The sequence below is a fragment of the Hemitrygon akajei genome, chromosome 20 (genome assembly GCF_048418815.1).
Source record: "Hemitrygon akajei chromosome 20, sHemAka1.3, whole genome shotgun sequence".
NCBI lineage: Eukaryota > Metazoa > Chordata > Chondrichthyes > Myliobatiformes > Dasyatidae > Hemitrygon > Hemitrygon akajei.
The window spans coordinates 51,728,845-51,742,219 of record NC_133143.1 but is presented as its reverse complement, the minus strand read 5'-3'; the positions used below and the strand labels follow the sequence as shown (position 1 = coordinate 51,742,219).

General features: G+C 40.9%; 1 protein-coding gene across 1 annotated transcript in view; it reads right to left on the bottom strand.

Moving 5' to 3' along the window:
• The window catches only part of atp2c1 (ATPase secretory pathway Ca2+ transporting 1), a 94,635-nt gene extending 81,494 nt beyond the window's left edge, over positions 1–13,141 (bottom strand). The window contains exon 1 of the mRNA XM_073024298.1: positions 13,003–13,141. Within this exon, the coding sequence (XP_072880399.1) occupies positions 13,003–13,020 (18 nt within the window). The 5' untranslated portion in view covers positions 13,021–13,141. The remainder of the gene's footprint in view (positions 1–13,002) is intronic.
• Positions 13,142–13,375: the final 234 nt, after the last annotated feature.

The window sequence follows — 13,375 nt, the reverse complement described above, 5'->3', positions numbered from 1 at the left end:
CAGAAGGATAATAAATCAGCCATGATGAAATGGCAGAGTAGACTCAATTGGCTGAATGGCCTGATTCTGCTACTATGTCTTATAAGCACAAGAGATTCTACAGACACTGCAAATCTTGAGCAACACACACAAGATGCTGGAGTAACTCTGCAAGTTAGGCAACATCTATGGAGGGGCTGAGACCCTTCATCAGGACTGGAAAGGAAGTAGTCAGAATAAGAAGGTGTAAGGGAAAGGAGAAGGAATACAAGTTGGAAGGTGATAAGTGAAACCAGGTGTGGGGGAAGGCCGATTCATGGGGGAAGGGGAAATGAAGAAAGAAGATGGAAGTGGATAGATGGAAGAGGTAAAGTAATGAAGAAAGAATCCAATAGGAAAGGACAGTGGACCAAGGTAAAGAGGAGGGAAACCTGGGAGAGCTGATGAGCAGGTGAGAAGAGAAGGAGTAAGAGGACAAATAGAATGGGGAATGGAAAGGAGGAGGAGAAAAGGAGGACAAATTACCAGAAGTAAGAAATATCAATGTTCATGTCATCAGGTTAGAGTTACCCGGATGAAATAAGAGGTGTTGATCCTCCAAACTGAGTTTGGCCTCATCATGGTGTTATGACCCCAGCCCCCTCCTTTGTGAGAATCGCAAGAGCCCTAGTCAAGGGGGGGTCAAATGACCCAAGAGGGGGAGAGACGTGCTGAATAGACACAGGAAAATGGGAGAGAGAGGGAGACGTTCGGAAGACCACGTTCCCCCGGGAAGCAGAATAAAGTGACTCTGACTATTGTCTCATGAAGACCACGTGTAAAGCCCTCGGGCAACGTGGGCTGGTTGAGAGAGAGATTGACACCGGCGATCTCGTGAGGAAGATAAAAGGTGGGCTGCCGAGACGCACCAGAAGACACGCTAGAAATCCTGCGACAGCGTTTTGATAGCGACAGCCGGTGGTGGGGTTCGTGTGCGTCTTTTCCTTGCCTGGGATTGGCGACCTCACCACGGAAGAACGGTCTAGCTACAGGGGAGGCCACAGATGAGAGTCCATTCCCCAACGAGACTTCCGACGAACTCCTACAGGTTGGAAAACCTGTCGGGTAAATGTTTCATTCAATCTCTCTCTTTCTAACAAAAGTGCACCAACGCGACACCACAACGACGGCAGCTGGTGGAATTGCAGTGACCGCAAAAGACTTTTAGATATCCAGCAAACAATATATATCTACATTATCCCTAGACAACAATAGAGCTTATTTCTGATTGATTGTTACTATACCTGTGCTTTAGATTGAGTTGTGACGATGTATATGATCTGAATGTTTTGTATTAACCATACGTTTGTGCCCCTTTATAAATAAAAACGTTTGAAAATAGTAGCATCAGGCTTCAGCGGACCTATCTATCTTTGCTGGTCAGTCACCCGGTTACTGGGGAACGTAACAATGGCAGTAGAAGCAAATGTCATATTGCGAATAGGGAAGTTGAATTGAAATGGGTAGCTAATGGGTCATCCTGCCTTTTATGCCTGACAGTGGGAAGGTGCTCAACAAATTAGTCTCCCAACCTGCATTGGGTAGCACTAATGTAGAGGAAGCAGCACCGGGTGGATCAGATACAACAGATGATACAAAGAGTCTAGCAGGTGAAATGTCGCCTCACCTAGAAGAACTGTTTGCAGCCCTGAATGGTGATGAGGAAAGGGTTGTAGGTGCAGGTGCAGCACATGTCACACTCACAGAGGGACGAGTGAACAAAAGAGTCACGCAAGAGAGTGATCGCTACTGAAAGGGGGGGAGGGGAGGCGCAGGGAAGTCATGCTTAGTGTTAAGATCCCATTTGAGAAGGTGGAAGTTGTGGAGTATAGTGTGATGGATACAGAGTTTATGAGATGGTAGACAAGGACAAGGAGAACATTATCCCCATTATGACAGTATGAGAATGGGGTGAGGGCAGAATGCAGAAAATGGAGATCAATGATGGTGGAAGGAAAACACTGTTCTCTGAAAAAGAGAACATCTTATATGTTTTAGAAAAGAAAGCCTCATCCTGAGAACAAATGCAGTCAAGATGGAGGAACTGAGAAAAGGCAACAGCATTTTAACAAGTGACAGGGTGGCAAGAGGCATGGTCAAGATAACTGTGAAAGTCAGTTGCACTTGAATTCCAAGGGGACCAATAGCCTGGCAGGGAGATTTGCAAAGGCTATTGGGGAGAGTTTAAACTAGCATCGCTGGGGGGTGGGAACCAAACTGAAAAGACAGAGGAAGAGGAGGTTGGCTCACAAATAGAGAAAGCTTGGAGACAGTGTGAGAGGGAGGAAAGGCAGGTGATAGAGAAGGGACACGCTCATACCAATGGTTTGAGATGTGTCTATTTTAATGCAAGGAGTATTTTGAACAAAGCAGATCAGCTTAAGAGAGTGGATCAGTACTTGGAGCTATGATGTTGTGGCCATTACAGAGACTTGGATGGCTCAGGGGAGGAATGGTTACTTCGAGTGCCAGGCTTCAGATGCTTCAGAAAGGACAGAGAGGGAGGTAATAGAGGTGGGGGGTTGATACTGTTGATCGGAGATAATGTCACAGCTGCAGAAAAGGAGAAAGACATGGAGGGATTGTCTACTGAGTCTCTGTGGGGAAGTTAGGAACAGGAAGGGGTCAATAACGCTACTGGGTGGTTTTTTTTTATAGACCACCCAATAGTAACAGGGACATCGAGGAGAAACTAGGGAGACAGATTCTGGAAAGGTATAATAATAACAGGGCTGTCGCGGTGGGAGATTTTAATTTCCCAAATATCGATTGGCATGTCCCCAGAGCGAGGGGTTTAGATGGAGTGGAGTTTGTTAGGCATGTTCAGGAAGGGTTCATGACACAATATGTAGATAAGCCTACAAGAGGAAAGGCTGTACTTGATCTGGTATTGGGAAGTGAACGTGGTCAGGTGTCAGGTCTCTCAGTGGGAGAGCATTTTGGAGGTAGTGATCACAATTCTATCTCCTTTACCACAGCATTGGAGAGAGATAGGAACAGACAAGTTAGAAAAACGTTTAATTGGAGTAAGGGGAAATATGAGGCTATCAGGCAGGAACTTGGAAGCATAAATTGGGAACGGATGTTCACAGGGAAACGTACAGAAGAAATATGGCAAATGTTCAGGGGATATTTGCATGGAGTTCTGCATAAGTACATTCCAATGAGACAGGTAAAGGACGGTAGGGTACAGGAACCATGGTGCACAAAGGCTGTTGTAAATCTAGTCAAGAAGAAAAGAAAAGCTTATGAAAGGTTCAAGAAACTAGGTAATGATAGAGATCTATAAGATTATAAGGCTAGCAGAAGGAGCTTAAGAATGAAATTAGAAGAGCCAGAAGGGGCCATGAGAAGGCCTTGGCGTACAGGATTAAGGAAAACCCCAAGGCATTCTACAAGTATGGGAAGAGAAAGAAGATAAGATGTGAGAGAATAGGACCAATCAAGTGTGACAGTGGAAAAGTGTGCATGGAACCAGAGGAGAGAGCAGAGGTCCTTAATGAGTACTTTGCTTCAATATTCATTACAGAAAAGGATCTTGGCAATTATAGGGATGACTTGCAGCAGATTGAAAAGATTGAGCATATAGACATTAAGAAAGAGGATGTGCTGGAGCTTTTGGAAAGCATCAAGTTGGATAAGTCACCAGGACCAGACAAGATATACCACAGTTTGAAGGTGTTGTGGACAGTCTGGAGGGCTGTCAGAGGTTACAGTGGGACTTTGATACGATCCAAAAATTGGCTCAGAAGTGGCAGATGGAGTTCAACCCAGATAACTGTGAGGCGGTTCATTTTCCTATGTCAAATATAATAGCAGAATATAGCATTAATGGTAAAATTCTTCGCAGTGTCGAAGATCAAATGGATCTTGGGGTCTGAGTCCATAGGACACTCAAAGCTGCTGCACAGGTTGACTCTGTGGTTAAGAAAGCATACGGTGCATTGACCTTCATCAATCGTGGGATTGAATTTAGGAGCCAAGAGGTAATGTTGCAGCTATATAGGACCCTGGTCAGCACTTTCAGTACTGTATTCAGTTCTTGTCACCTCACTATTAGAATAATATGGAAATCATAGAAAGGGTGCAGAGGAGATTCACAAGGATGTTGCCTGGATTGGGGAGCATGCCTTATGAAAATAGGTTGAGTGAACTCAGCCTTTTCTCCTTGGAGTGGCGGAGGATAAGACGTGACCTGATAGAGGTGTACAGGATGATGAGAGGCATTTATCGTGTGGATAGTCAGAGGCTTTTTCCAAGGGCTGAAATGGCTAGCACAAGAGGGCATAGTTTTGAGGTGATATCAAGGGTAAGTTGTTTTTTTTTGTTGTTTTTTTTTTACGCAGAGAGTGGTGAGTGTGTGGAATGGGCTGCTGGTGACAGTGGTGTAGGCAGATACAATAGGATCTTTTAAGCGATTCCTGGACAGGTTCATGAAGCTCAGAAAAATAGACGGCTATGGGTAACTCTAGGTAATTTCACAGGTAAGGAAATGTTCAGCACAGCTTCGTGAGCTGAAGGGTCTGTATTGTGCTGTAGGTTTTCTATGTTTCTTTGATTGTAAAATATGTCTGTGGATAGTCTGTTTCCAATTTTCTCTGGAGATAGAGAGATCAAGAAAGAAGAGAGAATGGTGAGACATGGGCTCAGTAAATTTAACAGCAGGGAGGAAGTTGCTGAAATTTATGAACAGCATGGATGCACAAAGCAGCACCAGTGCAGTCCTCAATGTAGTGGAGAAAAAACTGGGGAGCATTAGCAGTGCCAGCACGAGATATGGACTGTTCCACATAGTCAACAAAAAGGTATCTGACTGCGCATGGCTACACCCTGGGTTTGGAAAAAGTGGGAGGAGCCAAAAGAGAAATTGCAGAGAGTAAGAACCAGTTCCACCAAACGGAGAAGGGGAACTGGTTGGGTCTGCTGCCACTTGTGTAATCATTGTTGCACTTGAACAAGTACTTGCTGCTACATTTACCTTATTAGCCAAATTTCTTCTAGGATTTATGCACATAGCATCACATAGTTAAGATCTGCAGGGTTCAGTTGCATGAAATCATTTGTATAGTTTCATCTACATTATCAAATCTACACAATTGTTAAAGCAGATTTATAATTTACTATAGAGACAAGAAAGTGCATTTGCTGGAATCAGGAGCAAATTCTGGGAGAATTCAGCAGGTCAGGCAGCAATTGTGCAGGGACTGTTGACATTTCTGGAAGTCCATATGGCTTCAACAGAAATCATAAACTGTCCATTTCCCTCCACGGATGTTTGACCCACTGGATTCTGCTGGTAGATTCCTTTTTTTTTTGCTTATAATTTACCACATCACGTGTACATTTTACTTAAACTTCTTACATAACCAAGTGACCTATATTTACCTGTATCAAACATATTTTTATATTTTCTCTTATTGATGGTAGAGTGAATAGATAGAAATCTTATAAAAACTATTAAAATTATTATTATAACCAGCTTAAAGTTACTTATATCTATGAAGCTTCACAGACAAAACTGGATTTAAATACTTAGAATTACACCTGTATTATGAGTACGGTAGTTGCCTATTTCACACACTGTACCGCACAAAACAAATCTGGTAATCATCTGTATTTGGTTTATTATTGGCACATGTACTGAAGTCAAACAGAAGTGTGTAGTGACATGGCTGTTACGTGAGTTTTAATTTCCCAAAATTCTGGGAAAATTCCATTAGTTTGGAAAATAGCAATAATTTCACTTTTATTCAAATCAGAGAGACAAAAAGCAGGAAACTACATGCCAATTAGTAAAATTTTTCTATGACAGATATTAAGAAGCTATTATTAACAATGTAATAATGAGGCACTGAGGTAAAACTATCAAATAAACAGATCAGATCAACATAGTTTATAGAAAGTGAATTCAGGTTTGAACAATTAACTGAGGAAATTTTTGAAAAAAATGTATACTGAATAAAAAGGGATGGTGAGATATATAATAGTTAGATTTTCAAAAAGCATTTGGTATTTTGAAGCAGATGTAGATAGATTCTTGATGAGCAATTATGTGAAAGGTAATCACAGACAGACAATACAGAGTAGAGGTAAATCAGATCAGCCATATTCTTATTAAATTATGGAGTTAGTTCAAGGGGCTAAGTAGCTAACTCTACACCCAAATTATATGTACATTCATCTGATGACAAATAGCAATGCAAGTTTACTCACTGCAGTAGCAGTTGCACTACTTACTACCATGGCAGACATATCACTGTTCACAATCCTAATAAACTCATATCAGCATAACACATTAACCCATTTTCCTCACACAAGCCAAGGCAAATTGCAGTATATATTAACCCCAGTTAAAAAATTATAGCAGATAAGTATATGTATTAATTACTACATTGATTAAAATTTGTCTGCAAATGTATTACTGTCATATGATTTGCCAAAGGTTATTGTTACACTTTGGAACATATTTCATTAATAGCTTTAACTTACCAGCAAATATGCTATAGATCCGAATTACGTCAGCTTACTCATGATATCAAGTATAAATTACAACATTTTAACCCTCCTTCAAGCTACCATCCTCCAAGAGGACCACAACCTTGTCGTAGGGCTTGGAGGCTTAAATGCCTCAATGACCCAGACAGCTATGTTGGCTGCGGTCAAGACCTTGTGCTTTAGCTCTTGGTGGGGTCACACATGTCAAATAGGTCAAAGAGTAGCAGTCCATCAATCCTCCAAGTTCAGAATTGCTGATCTGCTGGGATTTTCACGCACAACAATATCTAAAGTTTATAGAGAATATTGCTACTCACTGCTGCTCACTGGAAACAAAAAATATCCAGTGAGCAGCAGTTCTGTGGGTGAAAACGCCTTGTTAGGGAGAGAAGTCAGTGGAGAATGGTTCAAGTGACAGCAAAGAGACAGTAACTCACATAATCATTCATTACAAGTGTTCAACAGAAATACATCTCTGAACGCACAACACATCAAATCTTGAAGTAGATGGGCTACAACAGCAGAAGACCATGAACATACACTCAGTTGCCACTTAATAAGTACCCCCTATGCCTAATAAAGTGGCCACTGAGTGTATAATTCTGAACATAACGAAGTCCACATCTCCTGCATTATTTTGGCATTTGCACCAAGATACATGTATTACCATACATTTTCCTACTTCATACCAGACATGTAGAGTACAAATACTCATTAATCTCTATTAACCCCTGTATTTTCTAAATTCACCCACACTAGTCATTTATTAAAACATATTGATCTAGTTTACTCAAGCCTGAAGACCATGAGACAGTCAATATTACTGTGTACATTCCTAATATTTCAGAGGCCATATTATCCTGATCCACTAACACTTGCACACATTTACTACAGCAACTTTTATCCCAGATCATTTTCCATTGAACATTCAATGGAGTCATACGGTATGGAAACAAGTCACTGGGCCCAACTTGCCATGCCAATCAAGTTGCGACCTGTGTTAGACTAAGTTGGCTCATATCCTTCTAAACCTCGCATGTTCATAGATCCATCTGCATGATCTAATTTTGTGGAAAAGTCTACTATACAGGAAAGACCTTGCTAAAGTCCACCTAGACAATGTCTACCACCCTACCCTCATCAATCATATTTGCCATCATCTTCAAAAAAAAATCAAATTTCTGAAACACAATCTCCCATGCACAAAGCCATGCTGAGTGCATTAATGCAGTGTTATCAACATTCCCACAAGCTAGATTCTTTTTATAGTACAAATTACAGTCTGTATTGACCCAACCCGCTTAACCCGAAGGACATTTATTAGACACTTCTTGACTACTTCTTCTTTCAGTATTTAGTGGCCATTCCCAATAGGCTTTGAGAAGATGGCAATGAGATAACTACTTAGTAATGGAATTCTTAATGCTTTTAAAAAATGAGTCATAATTTAGGGCAAATGATGAAAGGATCGGAATATAGTTCAAGTCAAATAGGCAGTGACTTGGAACAGGAGATTCAGATAGCAAATATGCTATCTACTAAAAGCTCTTGTCCTTGGAATTTGGAAAGTGATGTTGGAATAACCGAGGAAAATCTAAAGATGACCCAAAGGATGTTGAAAATGGGTAATTTCTATCAGTATGAGTCGATTCATCAAGGATAAATGGATGGATACTCACTGGAGATGGTCTTTGCTTGTCTATTGTACAGCAGGAATGTTACTTGCTACTACAAGTCATATTTGAATGTTGCATGCAGGCTTGCATTTCTTCATTTATTGTGGTGTTGCAAATTGTTTGAATATTGTGATAATTGTATCTATAAATGTTGTGGCGTGTTTTACGCTTGATACCACTCAATTACCAAGACTCCTTGATGCAATACATAATCAAATGCTGCCTTGAGGTCAAGGAAGATCACCATCTATCTGTCTCTAGAACTGACATTGCTAACCACACTTCCTGCAATTTTGCTGATAGTTGAGAGTTGATATGGGCAGTAAATAGCTATATTGGATATGACCTGCTTTTCCTGAACGTATCTGGGCAGTTTTCCACCATATCAAGTTGCATAACTGCATTAGAACAGTCTAGATACAAGCATGGCCATTCATTACTGTAGCCAGTTGTCAGGTCTCATAGCCTCAATTGTACCTATAACCCTCAGCCATTATGTCACACTGAGAAAACTGAACTGGTTAAAGACTGACACCTCTGGTGGTAGTGGTCTTTAAAGGAAGACAAGATGGACCATCCACCTATTCAGCACATCAGTTTGAGCATCGCTGCATACCCATCAGTCTTTGGGCACAAGGGCATATGTATTTTAGATGCACTGTGGTCCGAAGAAATGTTGTTTAATTTGGTTGTATATATGTACAGTCAGATGACAACAAACTTAAACTTGTTGCTGAAATCTCGCCCTTACCTTAGCAGTTCAGTTTTCCATTACCATTCACAACAAGATGTTGCAGGACTGCAGAGCTTTTGCTCTGACCCACTGATGTGTGATATACTCCATATTCTGTTTAGCATACATGTGTGGCAGCTGCAAGCTTCATTTTAGGCAGGCCTGGTGCTGTTCCTGGTATGGCTTTCTGCACTTCTCACTGAATCATGCTTGATTGTTAAAGGTAGAGTATGGGTTCTGCAAAGCCATGAGCATATAGGTCTTGATGGCATACATTTCCATTGAAGTTAATGGTCCACAATGCCAAATGGATCCCCAGTTTTGTGCTGCCAAATCTGCTCCATACCACTGAAGGGTATCCCTAGTGTAGAGTCAGCACTTTATCTCAATAACTATACAGTGGCTGTGAGTTGTCTTCAGCAGTAGAGCAGCCCTGCTTTTTCTGAACTTCTATCAATGCTATTATTATAAATTAATCTGCTGCAAGTAAATTGCCAACTATATGAAGCTGATTTGTCTCTGTTGAATTCACCATTTCTATCACAAACCTATTCTGAGAGGATTATTAGTGATAGCATATTTGAGTATTTCAAAAACTACAGCCTAATTAGGGACAATCAGAATGGCTTTGCGCAGGGCAAGTCATGTCTTACTAACTTCGAGTTTTTTAAGGAAATGATGAGGTGTGTGTGTGTATATATATATATATATATATATTTATTATGGATGAAAACATAAGTGGGTGGGTTAGTACAAAGATTGGTGGCATTATGGACAGCGTAGAAAGCTTGCAAAAGATACAGCAGGATATAAATCAGTTGCAGATATGGGTGGGAAAAGCAGATGGAGTTGAAGCTGACCAAATGTGAAGTGTTGAACTTTTGGAGATCAAATGTAAAAGGAGAACAGACTGTTAACAGCAAGATTCTTAACGGTATGGATATGCAGAGGTTCAAGTCCATAGATCCCTAAAGGCAGCTGTTAAGGTGGTAAATAATACATTTGACACTCTTGCCTTTATTATTAGAAACCAAGTTCAAGAGTCAGTAAATTATGTTGCAGCTTTATAAAATACTTAAGCCACATCTGCAGTATTGCATTCAATTCTGGTCACCCCATAGAGGATGTACAGAAATTGGAAAAGGTGCAGAAGAGTTTTATCAGAATGCTTCCTTAATCAGAAGACGTGTGATCAGGAGAGGTTGGATAAACGGGTTGCTTTTTCTGGAGCGGCAGAGGGAGGCTAAGGGAAGAAATGATAGAGATTCATAAAACTATGAGAAGATATAGATAGATAGCCAGTATCTCATTCCCCAGGGATGAAATGTATCATACCAAAGGACATGCACTTAAGGTAAGAGGTGTTAAGTTTAAAGGAGATTTGTTGGGCAAGATTTTACAAAGAATGCTGGGTGCCTCGAATGTGCTGACAGAAGTGGTGATAGAACCAAATCCAATAGAGGCATTCAAAAGGCTCTTCGATAGTCATGTAAATGTGCAAGAAATGGAAAGATATGGACATTGTGATGGAAGAAGTGATTAGTTTAGTTGGGCATTAGATTACTTATTTAACTTGTTCAACACAACACTGTAGGCTTAAGGCTCTGTTCCTGCACTGTTCTATGGTCTGTCTCTGGAACTGCTCAGTAAAGGTGGCATGCTTAGTGAGGAACATTTAAGCACATTCTATGCCCTTGCTTCTTCAAGTGTTTCCAATACTTATTAGGAAGACTAAAGAAAGCTTCCATCCCCCATGTATAAAAAAAAAACAATACGGAAGACTTCAGGGCACTCTTTCTCACCTATGTACTATTGCACCAATGCCTGTGGGTCTATCCAATTAGTGGAAGAGGCAAAACTAATACAGATTATGGAGTTGTCTAGCATGTTGCATGTCAGAATGATTCTATGATACATCGAAGCCAATTTGTTGCTTGAATAGCCTGTAGGAGAGTTCCCCCAATTTAGACAAGACCCTACACATTTTTGACAAGTACTTTGCAAAGGTGACTAGACTGGGAGAAAGTTCAGTGTGTCCAAGTTCTTCCTCTAACTACATTAAAAGTATATTTTAACTCACTTTACTTGCACCTACAGACATTCAGTCTATAGTTCCGCATATCAGGCTTCTTCAAACAAGCTAATGGGCGTGTATCATGTATATTATCAAAATCCATTCACATTAACAGACATTAACTGCTCCACATTAGTGTCATATAACCAAGTTCTACATGTTAACAGATGCATATATATATTACATATCCATACAATCCCTATCCTACTCCACCCAAACCAGCAGATAATTCTTACAGTCTTTGTTATTCTACACCAGTCTACATTATGCATTAATTCAGCTCACTAACAAGCAAATATTTGTTTTAGTCTCAATTTTAGAGTATTATTCCCATAGTATAGATGCTAAAATATTACAGTATTACTCCAAGAACAAATATTTAGCACAATTTATATTAAACCAGTATGAAACAGATCCACTCAAGCCAACAAGCATATTCTAACCTTATTCACATTTATGAAGGCCTGCATTCCCAGCTATATTGTTGAATTTACCCCCGTTCACCAGTAGGTTTTATGATACGGGCTGTATTGTTCAACAATGCAGCCTTTATTATCCCAGTTGACTGAATAAGAAACAAAGAATAAAAGATGTGATGTGTGCTATTCCGTCCCTTGGATTTGCTTTATCATTCAATATAATTACTGTTGAAACAGATAATCAATTTCAGTACCCAGTTACCATTTTATCTCCATATCCCTTAATATCTTTAACATTAAGTATATCTATTTCCTTCTTGAATATATTTAATGACTTGGTCTCTACTGCCATCTGTGAAAGAGAATTCCATAGATTCAACATCATCTGAACGAAGAAATTTCTCATGCTCATGGTTCCTTATTACATGGACTTGACGCCTGGTTGTCGGCTCCCAACCATCAGGGGCATCTTTCTTGCATCTTATCCATCTAATTCTGTTGCAAGCTTTGATGAGGCCCCTCTCATTCTTCAAAACCTCAATGAATTATAGTACTAACCAACCCAATTTATCTTCATACACCAATCCTACCATCCCAGGAATCAGTCTGGGAAATCTTTATTACATTTCTATGACAGTAAGAAAATTCTTTCTCAGATAATCATCTGCTTATAAGCAGACAAAAAAAAATCAAAAAAAATGTACAAAATCTCCATATGGAATCCTAATGCTCTGAGCAACTGCTATGAGCAGTTGTTGGCCAATACTTAATTTATCTTTCCTACTGCTTACTGCACCCAAATGCTGTATTCTAGTAACATGGGGCATACAGGGAAATGCAGGTGGCATTGCACCTCCCCTTTTACTAAACTATATCCATTCCAAATATTCTATCTTGCTGCTTCTAGAAAGTGAAAGTAAATACCCTCAACATTGCTTGGTGCCCACCATACATTTGCCCACCCAACCAACTTGTCTAAATCACACTGGAGCCTCTTTACATTTTCCTCACAGTTTGCATTCACCTGCTTGACGCCTACCACCTCCACCATCCAAAAAAGCTTGGAAATGTTACATTCCTTCAACCTTCAGCCAAATTACCGATATAGATTGAAAATAACTGGGGTTCAAAGACTGATTCCCGCAGCAACCAACTGGTCACTACCTGCCACGGAGGTAAAGACCCCTTCATTCCTACTTTGCATTCTGTCTGTTAATTAAATTCGCAGTCAATGGCAGCATTTACCACTAATTCATACAGCCCATACAGATTTTTTTTTAATAATCAGTGTCACCCCTCAAATCGATGCTGCCCATACAATCTACATTAATCCAGTTGACAACCACCTGCATACATTTATTACAGTCTGTACTGCATTATCCCACTCAATTTATAGCATATTTGTTGCTTTCTACTATCTCCTGCGCTATCACAGTTGACTCAGGCCACCACAGACAGAATACGCTGTATATTTTCCGTGTGTACTTTCCGGGTGAACACAACTGATTCCAGTCCCTTGTCCTATAGCCGGGTTGACCCACACCACAGGACACCGATTACCGCCCGGTACGATGCGGGTGGACTTACGCCAGCAGACCGCAGCATAGTTGCCGGCCGCGCCTCGCGCTCCCATCCGATTCAAACGGCGAATCCGCTGGCGACTCACAAACATCCGAAAGCGGACAACTGACAGGAAGCTGCCGCCGGCCCCCCGCCGCTCCACGTCCGGTGCCCACCACGCATGCGCCAACCCTGCGGGCTGCGGCTGGGGTGTGGCCAGCGCGCATGCGTCGACAGCGGGCGAGACGGCGGTGGTCGTCGTTGTTTGGTCGGTGCACCGCTTGTAATTGTGGTGATGGCAGCAGCATCACTTGAATCAGCAGCCATCAGTTTGTCAGATTTCATCTTTACCGCAGTTGAAAGAGGGGAATATAATCTAACAATATGGACAGATTAATAC